Source organism: Trachurus japonicus, chromosome 1 (genome assembly GCF_045865225.1).
Source record: "Trachurus japonicus isolate A0001 chromosome 1, Traja_1.0".
In the NCBI taxonomy this organism is placed as follows: domain Eukaryota; kingdom Metazoa; phylum Chordata; class Actinopteri; order Carangiformes; family Carangidae; genus Trachurus; species Trachurus japonicus.
The window spans coordinates 15,556,810-15,583,957 of NC_140907.1; the positions used below are offsets into that span (position 1 = coordinate 15,556,810).

A 27,148-nucleotide genomic window follows, 5' to 3' on the forward strand; every position below is an offset into this window, starting at 1 on the left:
GCATGTCTGCTAAGGAAGACCATCAACTGGATACAGAGGTCCCAGGAGACTGGATTAGGAGTTGGAACACACAGACACACGCGCGCGCACACACACACACACACACACACACACACACACACACACACATACACACGATCGCACACCCACTCACCACAGACCTTGTTGAAACCTCTGTTGAAACCCTGCAGGGAACACCATTCAAAACACACAGGCTGAGTCCCACTTCAGTCTATTATGATTTCAGCAGTAATGACTGACTGAGCAGTGGCTTCATCTAAAATGACGTTAATCTATTTCTGCCACAACATCCCCTCCCATTGATTTCAAACCTATATTAATATATAAATACCCACAGAACATTATTCCCCGTAAAATTCTATGAATTCTAATACAACAGCCCGGCAATAAATCCTTAAAGCTGTAACAGATAGTTATTAATATAAGTCATGTATGTTATTATTTACAACTTAATTGTGTTAAAAATCTAAACTGCAGTCTGCCATATTGTACTCCTATTGTTGTTACCAGCTCTTGAACCAAATAAAAGAAGCATCATTGTCACACTACAACTAGCTATAATGCTGAGTTGTATTGTATTGCGATACACCATACCTGTTTTGTCCAGAGACACTGTGGTGCAAATGACAATTCAACAGCAACACAACCTAAGAATCCCTAAAATGACCATAAGACACTGTGAGCCATGCAAAGAAAACAGGGATTGGTTATTTATTGCATGGCCATTGCACAAGATTGCATTATATTGTACAGGTCTGTCCACCCCCATTATGAAGAACAGACTGAAGGAGTCTCATTATAAGATGTGATCTAAAGCACAATATCTTAATATTTTCCATGGCACATCAGAAAATAAAAAGGTCCAATTAGGAACACAAGCACACTATAATTCACAAACCATCCCATGATAGACTCTGTTAAAAACTCAAGATTATCTCAAGGCCCCCAACTGACAACATTTTTCTTGTAAGCTCAAAGATTACAGTTTAATAGCACAAAGCATTTAGGGTGCAGTGATATCAGTGAGGCTCAAAAACAGTCACTCACTTTTACACATACATATTCCCCAATGCTTTTTTATTTTTAAATTATTTTGCCAAGGACTGCTGTAGCTCCATCATGGCCCCCTTTAAGTCCCCGGACCCCATGTTGGGAACCGACGCACTATAGGGCATGCTCCTCGGCGGCAAGCCTGGATGGAGGCATGGACAAGAGAGGAGGGCAGGAGGAGGAGGAGGGGGAGGAGGAGGAGGAGAGGTGAGAGGTTGCCGCTGAGTTGCATGGGATGCTGATGCTGCTGCTGCATAGGCTCCATCGCTCCATCCCTCCCTCGGAGAGAATGGAAAAAACAAGGAGTGGTTATGTGATTCCCCACAAGCAGGAGGAGAAGCGCACGGGAGAGAAAGGAATAGCAGGGAGGGTTGGGGTGGGGGGGCGTTTCCCTGCACAGTATAGCCTATTCTCACACTTCAGCATGGATACGATGAATGGCATATAGAGCGGCTTCTTCAGGGGGAGATGACAAAAAAAGGTGGACATGGCGGTAAGTTACATTTTTTTTCACCCCGCAATTATTTATCATGAAGGAAAAACAAAAAACAAAAAAAAAACGAATTGGGCACAGTTGACAACGCGGCGTTGCTCCGGGTCCCATCACTTTAGACTGTCCTGATATTTCCAGATATTTGTTGATAATCCCTGAAGTGGAGAAAACAAGACTTGCGGGTTGAAGCTCCAGGAGTCGGTTTGTAGCACTGCATGGCACGGGATTCACGCCCGATCAATTTCTCGTTGGCACGCTTTATGGTTTGATAACTAAACAGGTTGGTCCCATCAGCATCACTCCCAAGTGCCTATCAAATGACTTGATGAGAACTGCACCTGCACGTCGCCTTATATTTTACCAGCAGCATGACAGCGTGCCTTCCTCCTTTGTAGCCTGTTAGGAAAAAAAGCAACAACAACAACAAAAAACAAAAAAAAACAGAGAGACAAAGATGTTTTAAATCTCTCGCACTCCCTGTAAAGGGTTAAGGATTCAATCCACGCTTCCCACTCTGAACTGGGTTCTCCTTGTCAGTGGAAGCGGATGTATTTACAAACAAAGAAAGCTTAATATCCAAGCCTGTCACGTAGAGGACAGGTGCTGGCTATCTGCAATTTTACAGTGGTATGTGGTTGTCTGGTTATCTGGGCTAGTAGGCCACCTGGAGCCTCTATGCATTGAAAACCCCCAGTAAGATTAAGAAAACCCAAAGTGGCTCTGTTAAGTTTGTCACTAAAAGTTTGGCCAAAGGTAGAGAAAGGGTGTGTGTGTGTGTGTTTTTACATTCTTTATTTTTATTCTGCACTCTAGGCTGAATTTGTTGCAATAGCCATCACTGGGTCATTTATTTTTTGTCTGGGTAGTGACTATTAGACTCCACAGTGTAGCCAAAATGACTGGAAAGATTTGCTGTTGCAGGCATAAGCATAAACATCCTCATAACAGCGCCTTTAGTTCCAAGCAATTAAGCAGTAATGTGCAAGCAGCAGCCCAGCGTCCGCTCAGTCTCTGTCTCCATCTCAAGCCTGTCTTGTCTTTGCCTCTGGCACAGCCACTTGCAATTCTGTTTCCTATCTGACACACCAGGTACATTCAAGAATTGATAAGTCTGATGCGTCAGACATAAATATGAAACACAGACCGATTTTCTTTCATTAGGCTGTCCAGCTGGAGCCAGTTCACTTTCAATCTACTCAATTCAGGAAATGGATTTTCTTATAAATGCGAACCAGATGTCTTCCGCCACAAAATAAAGTTCTTATCCAGTGCAAAAAAAAAAGAAAAGAAAGAAATGATTGGGGATGAAGCTTTGATCTTAAACCTGTGGATGTATGACAGTTTACATGGATGAAAAAAAAAAAGTAAAACTGAGGTGACAGAAGAAAGGCCTGCTGGTCCATACATTCAAAATCTGCAGCTGCAGGCACACCCATGTGAGTGACATGCTATCATAGCTTAGCTCCCTCGTACACAGCCAAAACCACACTGAGGCATGTCTTCAAATTAGACGGAGACATCCCAGTGACACCGAGCAGACACAGACCAGTCCTGTGAAGTGAAGAGGGCAGCAGCAGGGTGTATTTTTACACCAGATCTCTGACACCTACGTACATCTCTTCACAGCTCTTGGTGAGAACAGAAGACACGTCCAGTTGAGTTGTCATCATCAGCAGCCCCATCAGACATGGACAGTTGGGTAGAAGGAGGAAGAGACAAGAAGCAGGAGGAGGAGAGGGATGAGGACAGAGGGCTAGAGGAGTGTAGATAATGAGAGAAACGAGTGCCACGATCTCATAGGCGTGATGATGGCCTCGGCTAGTTTTGGCACTTCCCTCACGATGAAGTAGACTAGCACGGGCGTGAGTGAGGCGAGAGGGAGAACTGTCAGTGGCGAATGGGGACTTTTTCCGGGAGTGTCAGGTTTCACATGGTGGGCTGCTTTGATCGGTGAACGGTTACAGAAAACGATGTCTGGTTGAAAGTGTGTGTGCCTGAATGGATAAACAAGCTGATCTGAGGATGAGAAAGTAGGAGAGGGGGTAGGAGGCTAAACACAGGGGTGGGATCACAATGATTAGAGAGGAAAGGTTACAGGAAAAAGTGAGACAAAGAGAAAGAAAAAGAGAGAAAGAGAGAGACAGTCAAGTCATGTTTGTAGACTCGCCTGAATTTTCCGGGGGGGGGGGGTATGTGGTGCTGATGCAACCCCCACCCACCATCACCACCCTTTTCCCAATGACTCTCCTTCTCTCCTCCTCAGCCGCTGATTGACAACTACTGTGTCTCTAATTGGCAAGTGTGGATAGGAAAGAGCCAGGCTTATTCTCCATGGGACAGACCAAGGAAAAGAGAAGGAGTGTATGTGTGTGTGTTGAGGGGATGATGGGGGGAGTCTTCCAAGAGGAGAGGAGAGGAGAGGAGAGGAGAGGACAGATAGATTGGGGGAAGGAGTGGAAAATGGAATGGAAGAAGGGGGGAGGTGAGGAGGAGGGGATGGAGGTGAGGGCTGAACATCTGTTTGGTAATCAGTCTCTCCCCTCAGTGCAGTGTAACACACACTGACACCTATTTGATAATTGGTGAGCTTGCCCTCTCCCTCAGCGCTTGGCTAAATGGTTGCTTGATACCGAGGAGAGCAAAGGGACTAGCTGTTGGCAGTGTAATCTGTTTACTTGGTGCAGCTCAGGTAAAGATGCGTAGCAGTCCGCCTGTGCGAGTCTGTGTGCGTACGTGTGGGTGTGTGGCAATTGCGTAAAGCTTACAATCGGGTTATTAGTCTGACAATGTGCACAAAATGTGACTTGAAGCGTGCGTGAAATGTGTATTATAACCTCTGAGCAATGCTGCTGCATTGTTATTCAAGGATAAATATGATCTCTTTTGTCTCTCTTATCCTAGGTGCTGTCCTTAAAGATTTGCTTCCACACAGACCCCCCCTCCTTCCACGCTGCAATCTTATTCAGAGTGCAGGAACTGAAGGGATGCACACAGAAAAGGAGAATGAGCTCCAGAGCTGAGAGGCGAGAGAAGGGAATGGAGGGGAGGAGGTGGGCCTCTTTGCTCCGGTCTCGACCACGGGTATTCTTGGGTTGATAATACAGATGTGGATGTTATTGCTTGAGAATACGCGTAGTCGAGTGGAAGCTTAATCATCTACAGTGGACCAAAAGCAGAGCATTATTCAGTAGACTACAATGGCAGAGACCAGGCAGACACATACACTATGTATCGCCAAGCTGAGGTGGTGACACAGACACGGGATGGATTTTAATTAAGCACCCAGAGGTGACGTTTTATGGGGGGAAAAAGGCTTATTTTGTTCAATCAGAAAGGTTTTAAAATAGAACGCAATCAGGGCCAGCCAGGTGCCCAAATCAAATCCAGCCACTGAAAAGGTTTTATCATCGTAGGTTTATCAACCATGTCACTCTTTACACCTGTGGAGGAAATGAGTTTGTGTCGCTGGCCAGTTTCAGTCTCTCCCTGCAGAGGCGCTGGTGGGGAAGACTCGCCCCGTGCCACTAAGCTAAACCCCCCTGGCATTAGTTCAGGGAGCTTAACACAAAAGTCTCCTGACTCAGACGTTAATTCCAAGCCTTCTTGATTACATACCCTTGTCAGTCAGTTGTGCACACAAGTGAGCCTGTAATCTTATCAGTTGATGAGTGTCTTTCCCAGTCCATCACACTCTGCACCCAACATTTTCCTCAGAGTGAACAGAAATTTGATCTTGGCAAAATTGGTGGCAGAAATGGCTTTTTGGAAGCCCTCAGACGTAAACGGCTGCAATGCCTTGACATGGTACATCATAACCGTGCATAACCATCATCCCACTGCACTACAAACTAGTATTGCACTCCTATTTTTGACTCCCTGGCTCATGCTAAAAATGTGTGAGAGTTTGACGCCTGTAGCAGCAACAGGAGACAGTAACATATGAGGACATGTCAAGGCTTGCACCCGTGGCTGGGATCTCAGTATTCGGCTTAGCGGACTGGCTGTCAAGATGGAGACTCAGGACCTAACACACACACACACACACACACACACACACACACACACATACACACACACACACACACACACAAACTGCATGAGGGTTCGAATGATCTAAACATCAGTAGATATCAAGGATTGATGGATTTTATGAAAACAAGCATACAGATAGATCCCCATATATATGAAAACACCCACATTTTAACTAGGTTCACTGGGTCCGTCTGCCAGTGGGGAACTAAGGGACTGATTGATTTTATGGGTAACTATTTTTAGTCAGAATGATGGATGTTTATGTCTTTTATTGATCAAGTTGTGGTGCAGGCTTGAAGAATTCTTGGACGTCAGGGCATGCTGATTAATCAGGCAGCAAAGGTGTTAGAATAAAACATCCTGAATTACATTTTTGGTACATTAGCATTATTGCTAAGTATTATAAATTAGAGAATCAACATTTCAGTGCAAATTCAGCATTATATTAGCATCTGTTTGCAAATGTGCCCATGATGAATTACGCTCCTATCATTTATTATTCCATGATTTCTTACAACTGTGTAAGCAAATCTCTTATTTATTAGCAGTGTATGATTATAATGTATATGAATTTCTCTCTGACGCTGTGTAAACTTGTTGATTGGGCAAAGCCATTTCTGTGGTTTTGTGTGTATTTGTGTATGCATGCGTGTGCTTCTAAGCAACAAAATGACTATTGTGAGCACAGCTCCAGGTGCCTAGCAACCGAATCGCTCTGTTTCCTTGGTAACAGTTGCCTTGCACTCACTGTGTGGGTGATTGGCAGCCTTGACAACGGAGACGGAGTGACACTTGACCTCGCGTGCTGAATGGGAGAGGAGAAAGAAGGAGCGAGAAATAGAAGAGAGGGGGAGGGCGTGGGAGGGGACGTGCAGAGACAGAGGAGAGACTAAGTGATAATCATTCTCCATTGTAATCATCCTCCAGCATGTTTCATAAGGCGTCGTCAATACCTCTCCAGCTGGGGTCCATCATCAAACACAATACACAGTGCAGTGCGCGCATGCACGGACACACTCTTCCTGGGTGGAGAGCCCAGGCAGGCACTCCACATCTCATCTATTATCACTCAGCGCTGCCTGGTGCACAGCCTCGCTACACTGTGTCTTCTTTCATTTGTGGTCTGCTACATCCTGTGCTCTGTGGGGATGAATGGATACTGGACTCCTAAAAATGTGTCACGGTCACAGATGCCACAGGAGAGTAGCTCAGAAGCTGTGGCCAGAGACTTTTTTTTTTTAATAGGCAGTGCCAGTGTCTTTGACATCTTGGTGTTTAAGTGCTGTAATTAAAAAAAATAAATGTGGCTTTGTGGCTTTCTATAGATTCACTGTCTGAGGGTATCGCAGTGCAGAAGGATTTAATCAAAAAGCATGTTCATCGCTGACTATACCTCTGTATAGTGATAAATCAAAACTGGAACAGTGGAACAGTACAAATAACAACAGCTTTTATTGTTGATGCCATTAGGATGGAGTCAAATAACAGCCCACGTTTGAAAATTGAGTCTGTTCTTTCACCTCATTCAACTTTTATTATTAAATCTATACTACACTCAACAGAGTTCATAATTTAAGCCTGTTCCAGAACTTAAGACGTGTAAGGTATCTGTGAATATGAATGTTCTGCCTTTTTCTTTATTAAACCTCAAGATTTTTTGTCAGGTCATCTAAATCCCAGCTGTAATATCTCTACCTTCAGGTTGTCTCTCCATTCGTCACCGGTTGGTTGTGCACGGTGCTATATGGGACATTTATGTCACGTAAAGATATAATCACTACCTTTAGTTTCCTCATTTTAAAAAGAAGAAAAACCTAGGACTATTACATTCAGCACAGACTCAAGGACAGACAACCATGGCTCGATCACAAAGAACACAGAAATCTGAAGTGTGTCATCTTTTGTTCAATGCAACTGCATGTCTTTGTGTATAATGAGACATCTACTCTATTATGTTATCAAAATACAGTACATTTACTTCATTACACAATAAAAGGAGAAAACAACACTAACTGGTATTGTGTCTTATTGCTCCTTTATTTCCAAGATCACACTTTTCAAAATTGTTGTATTAAAAAAACATTTTATTCTTCTTTTTGGCCATTGCATAGGAAAATATCCATATTACAGCTCAATTTCAGGATGAGAACACAATATTTTCTACACATGCACTTAATAACAAAGAAAATTCTACTTTGTGATTTGCTTTTATTTCTCAAACATGTCCGCCAAAATGATACTATCACCTGAGACACTGAATGGATTAAGAACAATTCATGACTTGTGAACTTAGCAGCAAAGCATACATCTTTCCCGCTCCTCTCCAGTGGAATGACCTAATGCTGTGAAACAACTGTCTTCACGAGGATGTGGATATGTGTGGATAGTTACGACTGAACAAGACCCAGGACATCTAGGCTAATTGAGGATGAAAACTGTTGATTAAACATATTTCAACTATCAACTATGCTATGTTCAGATGAGATGCTAAAAACAAGTTGATCACTGTGTTGCTGTTGGTCTAAACTGTGTTCAGATTAAAACCAACATAACCAAGCTAGAATTAAAAACAAAATAAAAAAAAAACACAACACATTATTTTGCAATCTTCAACATCAAACATTATTTAAAGGCTTGTCTAAACGGGATCTAAAGGGTCTTGAGACCTATCCAAAATAATCAAAAACAGAAAGGCCTGCTCAATGTGTGAGGACAAATCAGGATACACTGCATGTAACAAATATTGAAATAAATCTCAAGAGTAAAGACTACAGTCGTGAGCTGAAACTTTACTCACAAAGGGGAAACTCATCAGGAACAATCCAGAGCCCGTTTGTGATGATCCACACAGCTGTAAATTTCAATTGACCATACAGAAACCTGTGAAAAATAAAAGTTTGGGGAAAAAATCCTCCGACCAGCTTGATCCTACCGGGCCGCAGACCCACCAGCCCCATCCTCAGCCTGTTCCTGAGAGGCATCCAGCTGCACACGGGGGCTACTGATTGGCTGCTTCACAAGCATCTATCCAGTCACTGTACACATCAACTGGCTCCGACAGATCTGAGGAGCAGTGAATTAAGGATAAAAAAAAAATTCCTGCTGAAGAATAGATAATGCATGATTAAAAATTGATACAGAAGAGAAAAGCGACCACTTCTTAGGAAAGCTGTTGTTTGTTATTACAGTGAAGATGGGCAGTGATCCCTAGAACTAATGACACTCTGAATCAATATCATTTATCAGAAGTTCAATTAGGGGTTACCATTTTCAGTTGCACTCCCTTTCAAAGCTAATTGAAAAACATTTTTCTTTAATCTTTCTCCAAATGCTGAAACTAATAAAATTTGAAGACAAAACAATTATTTTGTTAACAGTGACATTGCCAACAGGTCTTAGAAAACGACAAGATAACAAAGCCTAATTTTCCTGACATTCCTTTCAATACTTAATGGAGTTTGTATATGAATACTATGTTATGTATGTAACTCTGGTCTCTGAACAAAGATGGTATTTAGTAGTATCCAATATGAATGGCGTCCTTGATCTTTCTTCTGCCTGGATTTTGCTACACAGTCTCCCAGGGCTGAACATATAGTGATCATAAGTGTAACACAGAGAATCAGTGAACCCCAAGACACCAGCCCAGAAACTAGTCACGCCTTCAACTTCAAAGTCACAAGGATTTGGGGGTGAGAGAGCTGAAAAGGGCCATTCATATCTGACGCCAAATCCTAAAAGTGTGGTTGTACTACATTTCTGTTTGACAAAATTTAACAGCACTCAGCTCTGAAAAGGAAACGATTTCACAATTCTGATGCCAGTAATAAAGACTGATCTCAGCGATCACAGACAGTGGATGCCGTTTGAGAGCAATGCTAAAATGTTTGTTCTGTCAGTGTGACAGTGCACTGAACATAATGATAAACACTAGAAAAATAACTCCTCCCCTATATTCTATTCAGCACTCCAGTTCATCATCTTGGTTAAGGCCGAATGCAGGTGAACTATGACCTGTGAATCTGCCAGAGCTCACTGAACATCTCACACACATAGGGGAGTTGGAGTTGTGAATGGGAGAAATGGTTGTGTAGCAGACTTATAATGTGACCAAGCCATTTAAAAATCACACAATAACTGACCCACCTACTTGACAACTCAAGGACCTTTAATCACTAATAGAATCTATGAGATCATGTGAAACAAACCTGGTGAGTGGACCTTGAGCTGAGATTATTTTTGTCAGACTACGTGTTTCCAAGATTAAGAATCATCTTGCGTGCACAGACCTAATAAAAGTCATTTGTTGAGATAAGGTGTTCAAAATGTTATACCATTCTCTCGCTGATATTTTATTGTGTTATGAGAAAGATAGTGAATAAGGATACAGGTAATGGGGGTCTGGAACTCCTCCAAGCAGACTGTGCATGATATTATGCCAGTATTTCTGCTCCTCTCCCTGTCACAAGACAAACAAAGGGTAAAAGAAATATCAGAAATCAACCATTAAAACTTGAAATTATATATACACACATGTAAATATGTGTGTTTCTGTATGTGTGTAATATTGAGCTACTTACATTTTTACATCACACGACTTCTCGTGGTTGCAGAACGGGCAGGTGAACTGACTGTCCAGATCCCCTGTCATCTTCTTCTTAGGGGGAGGCTTTCTTTTGGACTTGCGGCGACCCATTGCACACGAACTGAATCAAAAGTCTGTGTATGAAAGACACAAAGTCGTGAAACTTAATCGAGGAGAGCTAGGGCGATGGGTGGCTGCCACTAAAGTGAAGATCAGTGTGAATACTTTGGCAGAAAACAACTCTAGTCTGCTGCCCCATATTGTTGGTTAGTTAGCATGCTAATGTTAGCATGTTTGTTGTTGATCCCCAGTAGGACCTAAATCGCCACACAACAGAGAGAAACGGAGCTAAAACTGACTTTAATGGACTTGGCTATAAAAGCGACTTTGATTCTGCGTCAACTAGCTTTAATTGTGAAATACATCGTGCGTGTCGTATACAAAAAGTTTAATCTTGTTTACCTTTGGTTGTAGAAGACACACGTTGCAGTAATGAGGAAAAGGGTTTCTCAAGTCCCGGCGCCGACAACTGTTCTCGTTAAATGATTGGTCGAGAGAGTTCGGGCTCTGGTCCACCATTGGCTGACTGACCTGTCAGTCAAAATGATTGGCAGTGACGATACAGCGTTTGACCTAGAGTGCCTAGAGAGTCTCTCTATTCACCTTATGTAGCCCCGCCCACTTTGCCACTTCCGGTTTGGCCGCGATTGTGTTACGACTTCCGGTCAAATGCGGAAGTAAAAACTGATGTAAACAATCGACTGAATTTGCAGTATATTGCGGGACAATTACAATACAGACAATCAAATCAACATGGACAACACTTGAGGGGTGTACTTCGAAGCGAGTTTAGTGGGTTATATTTTATAATTATATATTTTTTATTGAGTCTAAAGCCAGGCTTTCCTGTACTCTCTCTTTCAACCCAGCTAGATCGCCATGGAAACTTATGGTAACAGATGTTTAGCTCATATATTCAGAGTTTAATCCTAAAATCGGCTATAAAAGCGCCGCTGTTTCACAATTTAACTCATTTACAGCGTGACTTTTACTTTGAAATCCAAGTGGAGCTGGCAGAACCAGTATGGAGGGAGAGATCGCGCTGATCCGCTGCTATTTACCAACTGTTGAGCTGAGCGTCAGGAGCTCATTTATATATAGGCTATTATATTACTTGGATATAAGCTGCAGCATGGACGTCGGAACTATTTACTGAGAGAGGGAGGGGGGGGTTTGTTGTGAGGGTCGACTGTCACCTGGAGCAAACTGACAACTATATGATCAGAAACTCGTTCAACTCTGGACTGTCTGTGAAGACTGACGGGAAGCTGGCCTCATCCTCTGCTTCAGAGAGAGCCTTGCACTATCGGACCTGGGTCTCTGCTCCGTGTCCAGAGCCTGGTCAGGTCGGGACACGCTGTTCACGCTGTGAACCTGCTCGCTAATGTGTAAAAGAAATAAACGGAGGGGTTTAGAAATAAAACCCTCCCTCAACTACTGTGACTTAAATGTGGCCATGAATAAACTTGTTTCGCCTACAGCAGTATTGCCCAAATGCAAATATTGAATACATCTCTATTTTCACAGTTAAAAATGTCTTTGTCACCTAAACTACCCCCCGCCCCCTCCAAAAAAGAGAAAAGAAAAGAGAAACACTGTAGCATATTTTCATACGCACACCCAGCCTGAATTGCGATCAGTAAAATATATAAAAGTAGGCTATAAAACACAATTTAAACATGAAAGTTGTTCCTCTAGTTTATTTTGTTTAAATGGATAAAGCTTCATAATTAAAAGTAGCGCAATGTCCAGCTGTCAGAAATTAAAAGCAGCCTCTTATGTGCATTAACAGTGTTGCTTCGGGCTGTGATAGCGTTTTTTTTTTTTTTTTTTTTTAATTCGCTCCTACTCTCCAAACAAGCTGCTCACCTTGGCTGAAATCAGCGGGGACACGGGGATTTATTTAATTATTTTTAACCAGACTCTAGAGTAGATGGAGGTGGGTGCAGGTCGTACAGAGCTCCACACACACTGGGACAGAAGATGAGGTCGATGCTCAACTGCTATAAAAACTCACACGTTTTCTTCCAGTGATTGTAGCTTCCTCTTTATAATGCTCGTCATTTTTTGCAATCGACAACGGGAAAAAAAACCCGGATTTGCCAACAAGAAACATCTGAGAACGGACTCAAATAATCAAGCTAACGCTAATGTACTATACGACTTCCGGTCGTCGCCGGAAGTTCCAACACAATCTCACAGCGTTCCATTGACTCCATGGTTGCCCCGGAGAATAAGGTGAATAGGCACTCTAGTTTGACCTATGTGACTGACGCAGCATATTCCCGCGTGGTGGCGACAGAAGCAATCACAGGTAATAAAGAGTGGTGTCACTAAAAAATACCCCAAAGTTTGTTGTTTTTGCCCACCGCTTCCTCTCACAGGAGATGTTCAGGAGTCAACGCTGTACAGAGACCGGCAGGTTCGTGTTTTTCCACACGGCTTTGTGTTGCAGTTTGTCTTCTCTCATGAGTTTATATTGATTAAATCAATTGTTTGATTTTAAACTCACAAGTCACCCCCCCAAAAAAACACATAGGATTCATAGGATTCATGCTAGCTTAACTTGGTCAACAAAAGTGAGCTGGTTAAGTCAACAGTTAAACCGGTAGCTAACTTACGTCCGTGAAGTCCAAAGTGAACACCACACTAACCTGGATACTGTATTCTGTGGTGTGCTGACGTCCTTCAGCTAATAGGAACAGAAAATTAATCATATGTTGAAGACAAAATGTATGTGTTGGAACTGATAATGACAACATTTGTGGGGTTAGGGGTTAGTTGTGATGAAGTATTGGTGCTATAATGTAATGCAAAAATCTGTCCCCCAATAAAATTCATTTATATTAATAGTTATGTCAATTAACTTGTGATCATCACTGAGATCATATCCAGTGCTGGTGGTACACTTGACCTGCATTATAGTGGTTCTACTATTGAGAAGGACAAAAGAACTAAACAAAACGCATTTTACCAAAAAATTGCAGTGTTTTTTCTTATTAAAAAAAGAACATAAAAAAGTAGAATTAATTATTGAATTGCAAAATGGTGGATCATACAGGTGTAGTGCTCAGTGTACAGCTATACATGACATTATAGCGTAAAATGCAAGAAAAGAAGGGTATTCTTAAAATTGAGAAGCTTGACTAAGAAATGAATATATTACTTTAAGCAACATAGATTACACAAACAAAACTGTAATCATAATTTGGCCTGAGATGTAAAATACCCAGACAAAACTGTCAAAAGCACTTAGTTATCCTAGATAAAGTTAAAAAAGAAATTGGCTCTTAAAATGTATTTTATTTTTTCTGTGGGACATCAGTGATGTGGAGAGTGAAGGTGGTCGGCCTGGGGGTGATAGCCCTCTCCCTCAGTCTGGAGCTGCTTCTTCGGTTTCTGCATCGCCGCAGGCGTGAAAGAACCCTGAATGAGGTCCTCTTCTTCCCTTCAGAGGTGGCCTGTGTTGAGCACGTCTTCAGTCCCTCCTAGTAGGTGAAACATAACCACTGTATTAAGTTGAGGGAAGAAAGGGGAATGTATTACCTCTGTATCACTGTACAGTTTTGTCATAATGGCCACTAATGCAAAAATAAATTCTTAGCCCCTAGATACTTTGAGTAAGTGGATTTAGTCAGTGCACTTACCATTCTTAATCCTCGCTGCTTCTTACTCAGCAGGACCAGTCTTCCGAAGTTATTTCTCCAGATAAAATTAAACCTAAAAAACAAACCTTGATTCAATTAAAATCATGAATGGTACTACACAACATTTTATTTTTCAACTTGAGTTGCTTTCTAGAGATACTTGGTAAAAGATTATATATACAACAATGGCAGCATTAAGGATATTAAGTTAAGACCCTTGAGATAACACAATTTTGTTTTCTTTCTTACTTCTTGTCTTCTAGTTCCTGTTTGTGCCCATTGCCTCATGGTGTAGAGACCTCTTTCACACGTCTTCTCCACCACCTCCTCTCTGCTACATCCTCTGTGGATTTGTGTGTTTTTGCCTTTTCAAACATGGATCTGTGCAGGGCTATACTAGCCCTTCATACCAAGGGCATTATCATCCAGGTCCTCACTGATAAGGACTACGCTGCTATCACTGGCTCCCAGATAGGGTTCCTCCGCAGATCAGGTAAGAGTGACAGAACAGATATATTTATTTTTTGAATCTTTATGAAGTATATCTCTTCATGTTAACCCGTATAGAGATATTTATCAAAACAAGACCTCACACCGACCTATGAGGGATTATTATAAACAAATATCCGTTAAAATACGGGAAGGATGACTCGGCTCTCACTCAACAAAAGGTGCTCACTGTGTGTTCTCGGACTACCAGTGTCGCTGTCATTACGTCTCAGAGGGTTCCTTCGTAGTGGATAGAGTGGTGATCGGAAGTGTCTGCGTGAATGGATGTTACCACCACAAGCCCTCCTATGAGTCAGAGTAGTCATGCTCTGAAAGCACTGAAAGATTTGGTGTCACGTGTCTGGCTCACACTGTCTCACTTTCTCCCTCAGCCCTCTCTGCATTTAATAAATTACTTTCGGTGTATGTTGTTAAGTAAGAATTAAGTAAGTAAGAAATTGGCAACCAGGCAACAACTGTCATTAGGCAAAGTGTTTCTCTAAGCGTGTGCGTGTGTGCGTGCATGTTGACGGCTAGCCTCTTTGACACAAGGGACAATCAGCTCCTCTCCTGTCTCTTTTGTATTTACTCACGGTTCTGCAGGAACATCTTATAATCAAATAGCTGAGTGTGACTGGCACTTAACCACACTGCTGGGGGTTGTCCAGAGGTCCAGGATCCAGATTTGTGCACAGGCTCTAAAAATGATCATAAAGGGACATCTTCTTCTGACAGACCAGACTCATACAGTCTGTGTCCTGAGGTCAAAACTGGAATGACTTTATCGTTTTATTGCCAGTTGTATTTATTCTTTCCCATCATTTCTGGCTGTCTTCACTTTGAGCTGCCGAATAACAATATTCTAAATAGCCCAAAAAGCATTTACACAGAGCAATTAGTTCTTTTTAGGGGTCATGTTTCTTGGAAGATAAATGCTGAGAACATCTAATGCGTAGCTCATAATTGTTTTTACACTTTTTTCATTAATGAGCATGCACTTAACCTTTTAAGAGATAACTTGCATATCTAATCTTTCTGTTTGGTTTGCTCTGTAGTCCAAACCACTGATCTATGCAAACTGAAATCAGATATTATACGAAAGTAATTAATACGAAAGTAATGGTACCATTATTTTTGATTTCTATATTTGGTTGTAAAATAGCTACAACAGCTGAATGACTTTGACTTATAGCTTTAATTTTTGTTACACAATCAATTCATAGGAACAGTTTTTGATTGATTAATATAGATAGTTTTTAGCATCCAAATGATTCCCTCTGTTCAGGCTGGCTATGAGAAACAATTGTCTTGTGATCGTATAACGAGTATGAAAACACTCATGTGACCTTTAATGTTAAGTGCTGAGTGTTGTAAGCTTTTGACATCAGTGATGTTGCACTTATGTTGAATAGTGTATGTTGTGAAAGTGCAATGGTTTCAATTTATTCTACCAGTATCACCTTTCTACTTCATAACTCCTCAGGCCATATGTGTGTCAATATCATCCATTAAGAAATTCTCGTGTAAATCTTAAAGTGCATTTAGTCCTGAGACTCAGGAATATTCATCCCTCACCCTTAGATAATAATTTGACACCACTGTTTTCCCTTATGTAATTTACTCCATTCAACTCAAAGCACCTCACATGTTGTTTAAGCTGCAGAGACACTCATTGATATTCCTTGTGCGCCACCCACAGTAGACAGTTGAGGAGATCAACACACACACACTGCGTGAGGCATTGAAGAATCCCCCCCTCATTCTTCACCGTCCTCCGTGTCAACCCTCTGCTCCCTAGGGATCTGTGTGCGGTACGGTGTGTGTCCTGTGTACATGCATCACAAGTTTGTAGTGGTGGACCGTCGGCTGCTCATCACCGGCTCCCTCAACTGGACGCTGGGTGCAGTGCAGAGCAACATGGAGAACCTGCTTGTCACTGAGGAGCCACGCCTGGTGCAACCCTTCATCCAGGAGTTCCACAGGTTATGGGTGCTCAGCGATCCAGCTCGATACCGCCCTTTAGCTCCTCAAAAACCTGCTCAGCCAGAGCTCCAGAGATAGCTCTGAGGTAGAAGGTGTGTGTGTGTGGAATCAGTAGAGGTAGCTTGACCAGAAGCTGCCTCCATCTTTTCTTTTCTCTTCATGTAAAAATTAAGATATCACTGTAGATGATGATAGAAGTTATAAGGAATGTTCTTTTAAATATTCATCAGAAAACTGCTCTGATTTTGAAAGAGACTTATTTATCTGGATGAATCTGGTTCATGTGTTTCATTTTTGTATTTCATAGATGAGGATAATATCTACAATATGCAGAGTTTTGTTTGTTGGCGTAAAGGAGAAATCTTCTGTTTCTGTTAGTCGGGAATAATACAAGATTTTTTGTGTTTTTATATACTGTCACAAGTTGACAGGTTGTTATTATAGTAGTTTTTTTTTGGGGGGGGGGGGGTTTCCACTGGTGATCAAATTGATCTTGTTTCTTAATGGTCATTACATGATGAATAATCTGTTGTGTGATTTCCCTCTTCAAACAAATGAGAGTATGTTGGCTCGTCAGAAGCTTGAGTTTAATGCCTCTGCACAGTTCACCTTGTGTACAGTATAACTCCAAATTACACTGGCTGTAAAAAATCCAGTGTATTGTTTAGGGTGTGCTTCTGTGGTCTCGGGGACTATATGTTGCCAAGCACCAATAAAAACCGCCTCTCAGGCTGCGGTTTGGGCAGGTCTGTTGCATCATTGCCCCACAGCTGTAGTCTCTCTCCTGCTGCAACATGATTTACTCTGTTTCATATTCACAGAGATGTCTCACAGCACAGAGGTATGCTCAGTGTTTCAACAATACCTCTTTTTGTGGTTTGCAAACCCAACAAGAGTTGACCTGGTTGGGACATGATGAATGTGGCTGGTTGCATGACTCTTGCCTGGCTCACAGTCAGGCTGATGCTTGTTGATGAAAGTTGTTGAAGCCCAGAACTGCTCCGTCTGACTTATGACTCGTTATATTTCAGCCGTCACATCTCGAAATGAGGCGTATCCAATGGGAATTTTAGAGTTTGCGAATCAGCTGCTGTATTTTATCCACGGCATACAAAGTGACCAATTTGACTAAGAGGTCATGAGTTAGGATGCGTAACCACTGCGTAATGCCTGCGCCATTCAACACACACTACAGCAGGGCCGACTAAAGTTTACTACTGAAACTGTGTCAAGCAGCCAGCGACGGACAGGATAATACCGGAAATATGACCTTTTTTTTTATTTTTATTTTTTTACTTTTTTTTACTTTAAAGCTCAAAAGTGCAATTCCAAAAAAAACAACATTATTTATATTTTTAAATGTCTGTATAGATTAATTTATTATTCTGCGATGCAGTTGTATGTTATTTAGACCTTCGACCTCAATTATTCTGATACTACTTGTTCATGTAGACCTAAACATCTTCTGGCGTTGTAAAGAAAAGTGGTGCTTTGGATCTTTTATCTGACAAAACATGCCATTTTAAAACACTGTTTGCTCAAGGGAATGCGATTAAACAGATCACTCACCTTATTTAGGCAACTTGAAAATTTTACAAAAACAATTACATGTTGTAGTTTTGTGTAATGTCATTAAACAAATACTGATTCTGAGGTAAATTAAATACATAAACAAACTGCGCGAGATAAAAACAAGAACACTATTAACATGTGTGAGCTATCTGAAATGAAGTCTTCTCGAGCGATGGAGATTTTATTTTGAAAGCTGCTACCGGAAGTGTGCTGTACGTCCTATGGCTTGCTTGACTCTTGTTAAACAGTGGATATCCCAGTGACAGGCACATGCACAGTCTGGAAATCCGGGATCGGAAAGCGACACCAGCGCACGCCGCACACCCATCGCCCTCCAGAGAGAGGAAGACCAGGGGAGGAACCGACAGAGAAGACAGACATCAGCCAAGGTGAGGAATATATTTTCTGGAAAGGCACAGCCGTGTTGTAAAACTGTCATCTGGTTGTAGGTGAGTTACCGTATGGTGGGGCGGTGTAGGGAAATTAGGTGAACTGTTTCTACACAGTCAGCACACAGCTCACAATATGAACTTTTATCTTTGTCTTGTTGCATATTCGGCCGATTTGCACATTTATAATTGAATTAATTGCGGTATAAAAAGTGTCAACAAGTACCACCATGTGTCCTCATATAGCTAAACAGCAGCTTTCTCCTAACTTTCACCTCTCCTATAGTTTCAGGCACATTTTGAATCATGTGGTGGTCACTTTGGTTAAAGTAAACATGGATTGTCTTCTGTTGTAGTAAATGCATCGCATCCAACGTTTTAAGGTGCATTAGTTTTAAGGTGTTTCCACACTTGATGTGGGGGCGCATGCGTGGTTACTGGTGTTTTGCTGAGCGTGTTCAGCGGCATGCCTGCCAGCTCCTCTTTATGGTCTTGGAAGTGGTAATGCTGAGCTGGTCTCCAGAGAGATCTCAGCAATCAGGGAGGAGTAGGACTCGGCTCAGCCTCTCTGAAAAAAAAGGGGGGGGGGGGGGGGGGGGGGTGAATGGATGGCTCAGCTTCTTTATGATGCAGAGGGCTGGAGGAAGGAGAGAGAGTGGAGTGAGTGGGAGAGAGGAAGATATGAATGGATGACAACAGGAGGGATGCGGAGATGGATGAATATGGGAGAGAGTAAAGGAAGATAAATGGGTGTGCAAGTGTGTTTGTGTGTGTGTTTAAGTGGGAGTGTCAGTGGGTGGATGAATGGTCAGACGCATGATGGATTAAATATACAGGGAGGGGGTGAGAATCTATTGCCCCTCGCCCACCGCTCAGCGTCCACTGACCCCATAAGTTTTATAACATGAGTCCATGTGACAAATGGACAGAGTGAGCAGTGGATGACTGATAGAGGGAGAAGAAACAGTGGAAGGAGAGTGTCCTGGCCGGCCGTGATTCATGGCACAGAGATGAGAGCTAAGAACGATGAGAAAGGAAGACAGAGCATTTTTATAATAGCACTTCCATTTACCAACCTCAAAATTTGCTAGGCTGTTAGTCTGGATTAATTTCAGGCTGGTGAGTGTTGAACTAAATTCTCAAATAGCAGAGATTCCTCACTCTGCAATTCAAAGTACTGTCTTATCCCAGACATCCAACTCAGCAAAGGGAGGCTTGTGATAGAGCCAAATGATTCTCATCACTCATATAAAACCCTAACTCTATAGGGTCTAGGCAAATAATTGTTGAACTCTTTCATTAAATGCTCTTGTAGGATAGATGATTTATCAGCTGTGTAAATTGTTGACATAGCCTACTTGTTGCATATTTAGTTCTGTGATAAAAACTGCCATGCTGTAGACATGACCCTTTTGCAAGATGGACCACTGGTCTAAGCAACATAGTATACTATATGTTTATTTTTTATCCTTCTTTCTTTCATCATCAACATTCATAACTTACTCAGTTACCAATAATGTAATACAATTCGAGACTGCCACTGCCAAAATGACAGTTTCAGCTAAAACTGAACATTATAACTTTCATTTGCCCTGAATGATCACATCACTAGGAACTCCATGTTACAGTAACACTTGGTCAGGATTGTCTTTGCTCTTCAAACAGCCTCGGTTTTTCATGAAGTTGACTCCACATGATGCTGTGAGGTTCTTCTCCATCTTGATGTGACTGCATTACATAATGTTTGCAGGTTTTCCAGCTGCAGTCTCCTGTTGGCAGTTCTACTGGACTCACTTCTGGTGTCTGAGGAGGCCACCGAGGTTCACTGAAGTCTCTTGTCATGTTCCTGAAGCCAGTTTGACTTTTACTTTGTGCCATGGTGCATTATCATGTTGGAAGTAGACATCAGGAGGTGGTAGATTGTGGCTAAAGAGACCTGCACTTGGTCAGCAGCAAGACTCATAGGCAGTGACAGCTAGACCACAATTGATTAGTATAATGGGGCCAAAACTGTGCCAAGAAAACACTTCCTACACTGTTACAGTATACCACCGACCTGTACTCTTGATAAAAGGCAGCTTAGGTAGATACACACCAGTAAATATCCAGAACCATCAGAGCAGTGTGTGTCCACGGAAGCCTCAGATCTCAGCTCATTCCTGCTGCTGTTGTAAATCTTGGAGAGGAGATCAGCGGTTTCAGAAATACTCAAACCATCTCATTATGTACCAACAACGATGTCACAATCTCTGAGATCATTTTTTTTCCTCCAGTCTGATGTTTCATATTAACATTAAGTGAACCCTTTCTGCAGGATTTTATGCACTGAACTACTGTCACCTGGTGTACAGGTGCCCTGATAAAGTGCTTGGTGATGTGATTACCCTCATGAATTTTAGTGTGTTTTGTTGTTAATAATTGATTAATTTTTAGTAAACAGAACTGTGGCCCACCTAGAAAATGTTCTCTGTTGAATCAAAATGTTCTGTTAAATCAAATTTATTTTGGACTATTGTAACAGGGGGCATCTTCTATTTACCTCAAAACATTAGAACCACACAGTAAAATGTTGTCAGTGGCAGGGAAGGATTTCTAACTTTGTGTTTTGCCACACGGAAAGAACCTATGGGTTTTAATATACTGTAGGTTTGAATATATGTGACATACATAAAATTGGCCGTTTTCATATATATGCATATATGCTAATATACATGGTGCATATATGCACAGATAAACTGCATATAGGTTTCATATGCGCATATATCCTCATGAGGATATATATGAAACCTATATGCAGTTTATGCAGCATATATATGCACCATTAGCATATATGCGTATACTGTATATAAAACCTATAGGTTCTTTCCGTGTGGGTTGAATAAATGACCATTCTTTTTAGCATTCAGGATGTCATGCAAAACCATGTAACAGGATACATTTACTTGACTGTTAGCCCCACTGCATGTTGAACTTAAGGTTATTATATTGTCCCTGTACATTGTACAACTAATTGTTGAGTCAGTTAAAAAACAAAACAAATTCTGACCAACACTACCAGAAGAGATTGAAGTTAAAAATGATGGAAAGCTGAGAAGCAGTAAATCCTCACATTGGAGAAGCTGTAACTGCAGAATCTTTTGCATTGTTACTGATGAATTAGTTGAATAGTTCAGCAGTTTAATCAAAAACGTTATCAAAATTGCTGCGGATTAATTTCTGCTAATCCTTTCAGCGCTCTACAGTAGTTTTGCACACTTCTCTTTTTGGTCACAGTCTCTTCATGAATCTGAAAAGCTCCTGTCCTCTTGTTGTTGTTCATTTGATAGATGGCACTGGCCAGAGATCCAGGGGACGGCCCAGAGCAGAGGGATGCAGCCGACCAAAACTTTGACTACATGTTCAAGCTGCTGATCATCGGCAACAGCAGCGTGGGGAAGACCTCCTTCCTGTTCCGCTATGCAGACGACTCCTTCACCTCCGCCTTTGTCAGCACAGTGGGCATTGATTTCAAAGTTAAAACCATCTACAGGAATGACAAGAGGGTAAAACTACAGATCTGGGTGAGTTGGAAGAATAAAATGCAACATTAAATAATACACAAACAAAAAGGACGACTGATGTCTGTATGTAGATGATGTAACATGGACTAAATGCAATAATTCTGCTCTGACACAAACAAGTCCCTCAAAACATGAATTCACATCTAAATGCAGTTGTCAGTCTTTCTTCATAATGACAATGAGCTGTTCTTATGTTAAATAGAGCCACATACATTTCCCAGTTGTGTTTTCTGTCCATGGAGCAAACTAAACTGGGAACCCAAAAAAAGAAGAGAGATGTCCAAGAACAAAAGTTGCCTCCAACTTTGCCATCTTCATTCATTATTCAGGTTTTCCTTCACCTCCAGGCACTGAAACTGTTTACCATTACACACACACACAGTTGGAGTTTCTCCTTTGCAGCAGGAAGAAAGTGTCCTAGTCGGGCAGATAAGGGTCAGAGCACACCACGACTCTCATTGACTCAGGGAAAGATGTTTGTTCAGTGCAGAAGTTGGGAACTAAAATCTTGCAGACAGTGTTACACTTTGACCAGATTTTATTCTAATTAATCTAATTTAGCTGTTTTAGCCCATCTGTCATATTTTGCCACTAATGTGGCACTTGACTTGTTTTTCAACTGACGCCCTTAACAGCAAACAGCCTTGAAAAAATTGAAATATTCACCTTGGTTCTGCTGGACCAAAGCCAAGTATCAGCAAACAGGACTGATGTGAACACCAACATATTTGCATCAAAGATGTTGATATGTGCAAACCTTTACTGTATATTTGACTATTACAAATGACTCCTGCTATTTCTGTAGTTCTCTTTGCTGAACTGACAACAACACAGAAACCATGATGGATAAAAACTCAGTTTTAACATCCAGATTCATTTAATTGATGTGGGTGGATTGGTAAATTAGCCATCTCTCCCACTGATTTACAAGGGAGTTATTTGGCAGGTTTATTGTTTTTTTTTTAACTAAACAGACTTATAAAATATATTATATAACAATTAGATTTATATAAATATAATGTAATTGCAGGTTTTTCCACACATTTTATGTAACTGTTTAGGTAGAAAATAAATTCCCCATTGATCAAATGATCAGCACCGGACGGCTATGTCAGATAAGATTTATATGAACCACACACACTCACAGGTTCAAGTAGATTGTTCCTCTTCCCTCTGTCTTCACAAAGAAAGACTGCTGGGCATCAAACCCTAAAAACCCAACACACTCGTGTGTATGTATCATAACGTTCCGTTCAACAAAGATAAAGAAACAGCTGGCCACCTCTGGACAAAAACATGGTAGTTAAGATGGTTTCACAGGATTAAGGCTTTTACAGTTAGTCATATTACAGAGAGCTGTGACGCTCATATCTCTGAGGTCTAACATACTCTTAATAATTTCTGACAGGGTTTTTTTTCCTATGATAAATAAAAGATATATATTCATAATATGCTGGACAGAGCAGAAATGTCCAAGAGCAAATCAGCAACACTGAGACTGAAATGCTGCAGTGTCTGTAATGTCAGAGCTGTAATTTACTTAAAGTAATTAAAGGCATTTACCTGGGGCTTGAGAGGGTCTAAAACGCAGCTTCGACCAGTGCCAGAGTGAATGGTGCTTTTGAAAGCATCGTTACACAACACAGACTGTTTATCCTCACCCCATTCCCTAGATTGCCCTCGTACACGACGCTGCCTGTCATGGATGTGGCATAAACTAATTTCTCACAGTCTGGAGTTAATGACAGTTGATGTTTAACATCGTCCCCAGACGGCAGGGTTCATGAAAGATGCATGGGTTGGAGCTGCCTGAGCTGAATGTGCTTACTGCGCAGACTGACACCCAGGACAGATCTATTACTGAATGTTAGTGGAAGGCGAGGACTTACCCACAGTACTCGTGTTAGATGAAAGTAATACATCTTTTCTTTTCTTTCTTTTTTTTCAGCGTAATGGATTCAGAGTAGCGTTGCTGCTCTGCTCAGCTTAACAATGATACAGTTGCATAATTTTACACAAGTAAGGTGCCAAGTACAAGTAAAAAGTTATTGTCTGCTGAGCAACTTGAATGGGTTTCATGGGGGCATTAAAACAAGCTCAACTCATTTTGTAATACTGCACTAAAGTCGGGCATCCAAGGGTTTGAGACAGTGGTAACATCTTAAACTGTGACTGCCTCAGCGTGGTTCCTTTGTCATATTCTACAGTTTACTGACGAGCCCTAAATTTCCCAATCTTTAGAAAACTTGATATTACCTTTCAGTCAGAATAATCACTCTTATTTATTGATGCAATGTGTCAACAGCAACAATTTAATTGAATGGTTTAACAGGTTTCCCATAATCAGACAAATTCATAAAGAAGACAAATAACCTCTTGAGAACTTATTTTTGTCCCTTGAGGTATTGCCAAAAGGCAGAGAGCACATCCTGGTGTATTTACAGGGTGTGGCAACATCAGCACATGACGGGAGGGATTAACTTCTGAGTTGCGTAATGATTCATCTTTCCTTCTCAGGACAGTTTAACTATTTGTCTTCTTCTCAGTTAAGTTGTTTTCTTTTATTTCAGGGTTAATTGTGAGTAGTCTGTCTCTAATTTAATGATGAGGTTGAGGTGATGTTTTTTGTGTTTGAATTTCATGTCTGTCAAGTTTTCAGTAGTAATGTTTGCTTCCTTGTTACACAGGCAGCATGTGACTACTGTGAATTTCCAGTTTCTTCAGATTGTGGTGTTTTAAACAGTAAGAAAAATCAGATCCCCCAAAACATGGCAAAGTGGATAAGATGAACCGTGTGTGTACAGGACACAGCGGGGCAGGAGCGTTACCGCACCATCACCACAGCCTACTACAGGGGAGCCATGGGGTTCCTGCTCATGTACGACATCACCAGCCAGGAGTCGTTCTACGCTGTTCAGGACTGGTGGGTACAACTATTATGATGCATCATAGTACTCTTGTCTGCTACAGAGATCAGTGTGTGTGAAGGCATCTGTAAAGGGATGTGTTGTTTCAAGTTTGTTTTGTTTTGTTTTATTTAGAGACATCCTAACCATTTTGTTGTGTGTTAAATACATAAGATGAAACTCAGGCAAATTTTCCCATTGCTGCTGTAAATTGGCAACAAAAAAACAATTTAATACACACATCTCATGGTTTCACTCCAGTCACTGGACAGTATTTACTGTAGTAAGAGGCTGCATGGGAAATCCTGCAAAATAACAGCAGTAGCAGGATTAGAAAATAGATAACAGGAAATCAGACTATTCAAAGATTCACGGTGTTGAGAATTCAAATTCTTTTTACACTGTGGGTAGTGTAATCTGTGTAAAACATTATGTAAATTGACCACGTTTTATATGGAAAATTATAATTTTCAAACTAATGACTGAGCCTTTCACATGAAGAATAAAATGTAAATGTTGTTACAAGTAATTCACATAAATATTGTACTGAAGGTGAATGTGTTTTTTCAGTGTCAGAAATGCATGCATGTAGGGATTAAATCGCGGCTCTTGCTCAGTGTTGTGAGGGGACAGATGGTCGCTGCAGGACAGGTGGTTGAGAAAATACTGTGTTGGTGTTTCCCAGGGCAACCCAGATCAAGACGTACTCATGGGACAACGCACAGGTAGTGCTGGTGGGCAACAAGCTGGACCTGGAGGAAGACAGGCAGGTTCCCACTGAGGATGCCCAGAGACTATCCACAGAGCTCGGTCAGCAGGCACAAACACACACACACACACACACTCAAAATGACACACACAAACCAAACATTCCTCACTAATCATAACTCATAGTGTTATCTTTTCTCTCTCTGTTCCTCTTTCTCACTCCCCAGGCTTCCAGTTCTTCGAGGCCAGTGCCAAAGACAACATAAATGTGAAGCAGGTGTTTGACAAGCTGGTGGACGTCATCTGCGAGAAGATGAACGAGAGCGTCAACGGCGATGCCAGCCCGTCAGCCGCTCACAAGGGGGATAGTCTGAAGGACACGCCCCGCGGCAGCCAGGGTGGCTGTGCATGCTGATAGCTGAAATACACTGAGTGTGGGTTTCACATTCACTCTCACACACACACACACAAATAGATTAATTGAATTGCCAAAAAAAAATCTGCCATTGTGAATGTACTTTACCATATGTTACTGCAATACTATCATGGATGCTATGCTCCCTTGTTTTTCCTGTTATCTTCCTTCATAATTTGAATGGGACTGTTACACTGAAATGCCAAAGAGCTGCTGGAGCAGCTGTGCCTTCTGCCCGATGCCTGTGCTTCATTATTTCCTTGTTTAATGGCTGAGCAGCACCTGTTGGAGGTGAGGATGTGAACAAAAGGCATGAACCAAATCGAGCCCGACGCAAGTGGCGAGGTGGGATCACTGTGATTTACTTGTGCCATGCTGCCCCCTTGTGGGTGTCTTGTGAAAATGCATCAGTGTGATCACTGCCCTACACCTTTTTATTGTATCGATTCAGTTCACTCCTGCTAAGAATGAAGGCCCGCTTGTGCAGTACAAAGTCAGACATGCAGTAGCCTACCTAAAACGTGCTGTGTCACTTCAGGTGTATGTTTGTAATCTAGGGAGTTTTGAAGGGATACTCTTGTTTTCTTTTAATTTATATTTTCCTTTTTTTGTACTTTTATTGGTTAATGTCAGTCAAATGTTTCATTTACCAGGTTTCATGCATCCCTCTAAAAACTGAGATTAAAATATATGGATATTAATACAACACTGTATAACTGCTGGTTTTTATTTTCCCTTGTTAAAGTGTATGAAACAACACTTATGAATAGTGTGAGAAGAGTCCAGAGGTTTCCACGCAGTAATTAATCTTCTTAAAATGGGATCAATCATGTCATAAATTTTACCCCAAAGTGTTGTTCCATTTATTAGAAAATAAAACATTTATCAGGTTTGTCTTTACACCTCACAATGAGTTGTATAATTCCTTTGATTAGCTCTTTGTTGTTCTCTTTTGAAATGATGCCATGCGTTAATATCACAAATGAACGTCAATACTTTATTTTCACCTCCAGTTGGGTGTAAAATTTTAGGAGATAAATTGTTCTATTTTTAAAGGGACTTTGGACCAGGAAATGTACACTGAAAGCAAAGTCAGTGACGTGTAGGTTATGAACTCCCCTTCTTCCGTGTGTGTGTGTGTGTGTGTGTGTGTGTGTGTGTGTGTGTGTGTGTGTGTGTGTGTGTGTGTGTGTGTGTGTGTGTGTGTGTGTGTGAGAGAGAGAGAGATACCTGTGAGA

At 41.5% G+C, this 27,148-nt stretch overlaps 3 protein-coding genes across 4 annotated transcripts; 2 read left to right on the forward strand and 1 right to left on the reverse strand.

Moving 5' to 3' along the window:
• Positions 1 to 7,618: 7,618 nt before the first annotated feature.
• On the reverse strand, positions 7,619 to 10,699 carry LOC146991589 (transcription elongation factor 1 homolog). 2 transcript variants are annotated; one of them, XM_085774864.1, is made up of 4 exons: positions 10,644 to 10,699; positions 10,177 to 10,315; positions 9,985 to 10,055; positions 7,619 to 8,659 (listed from the first exon to the last, which is right to left on the reverse strand). In XM_085774864.1, exons 2-4 carry the CDS (start codon positions 10,290 to 10,292, stop codon positions 8,595 to 8,597), a joined length of 252 nt encoding a protein of 83 aa, XP_085630990.1. In that variant the 5' UTR covers positions 10,293 to 10,315; positions 10,644 to 10,699; the 3' UTR covers positions 7,619 to 8,594. The 2 variants fall into 2 exon arrangements, with proteins under 2 accessions (XP_085630990.1, XP_085630998.1); XM_085774872.1 differs by having other exon boundaries at positions 10,623 to 10,699.
• A 3,436-nt stretch (positions 10,700 to 14,135) lies between these two features.
• Positions 14,136 to 16,627, forward strand: pld6 (phospholipase D family, member 6). Its single transcript, XM_085775379.1, has 2 exons — positions 14,136 to 14,381; positions 16,176 to 16,627. The coding sequence occupies exons 1-2, from the start codon at positions 14,264 to 14,266 to the stop codon at positions 16,436 to 16,438; spliced, it is 381 nt and encodes a 126-aa protein (XP_085631505.1). The 5' UTR covers positions 14,136 to 14,263; the 3' UTR covers positions 16,439 to 16,627.
• Positions 16,628 to 18,139: 1,512 nt separating this feature from the next.
• Positions 18,140 to 27,071, forward strand: rab3da (RAB3D, member RAS oncogene family, a). Its single transcript, XM_085775371.1, has 5 exons — positions 18,140 to 18,321; positions 21,648 to 21,881; positions 24,686 to 24,804; positions 25,473 to 25,597; positions 25,723 to 27,071. The coding sequence occupies exons 2-5, from the start codon at positions 21,648 to 21,650 to the stop codon at positions 25,908 to 25,910; spliced, it is 666 nt and encodes a 221-aa protein (XP_085631497.1). The 5' UTR covers positions 18,140 to 18,321; the 3' UTR covers positions 25,911 to 27,071.
• Positions 27,072 to 27,148: the final 77 nt, after the last annotated feature.

What these genes read in the sequence shown, in the direction of transcription:
- pld6 (XM_085775379.1), top strand. Translation starts at nt 14,264, where the DNA reads ATGGATCTGTGCAGGGCTATACTAGCCCTTCATACCAAGGGCATTATC. An exon ending in AGGGTTCCTCCGCAGATCAG is followed by an intron (nt 14,382 to 16,175) that starts GTAAGAGTGACA and finishes TCTGCTCCCTAG; the next exon opens with GGATCTGTGTGCGGTACGGT.
- LOC146991589 (XM_085774864.1), bottom strand. Translation starts at nt 10,292, where the DNA reads ATGGGTCGCCGCAAGTCCAAAAGAAAGCCTCCCCCTAAGAAGAAGATG. An exon ending in AAGTCGTGTGATGTAAAAAT is followed by an intron (nt 10,056 to 10,176) that starts GTAAGTAGCTCA and finishes GTCTTGTGACAG; the next exon opens with GGAGAGGAGCAGAAATACTG. An exon ending in GTTCCAGACCCCCATTACCT is followed by an intron (nt 8,660 to 9,984) that starts GTATCCTTATTC and finishes ACTGCTCCTCAG; the next exon opens with ATCTGTCGGAGCCAGTTGAT.
- rab3da (XM_085775371.1), top strand. Translation starts at nt 21,648, where the DNA reads ATGGCACTGGCCAGAGATCCAGGGGACGGCCCAGAGCAGAGGGATGCA. An exon ending in TTCTACGCTGTTCAGGACTG is followed by an intron (nt 24,805 to 25,472) that starts GTGGGTACAACT and finishes GGTGTTTCCCAG; the next exon opens with GGCAACCCAGATCAAGACGT. An exon ending in GAGACTATCCACAGAGCTCG is followed by an intron (nt 25,598 to 25,722) that starts GTCAGCAGGCAC and finishes CTCACTCCCCAG; the next exon opens with GCTTCCAGTTCTTCGAGGCC.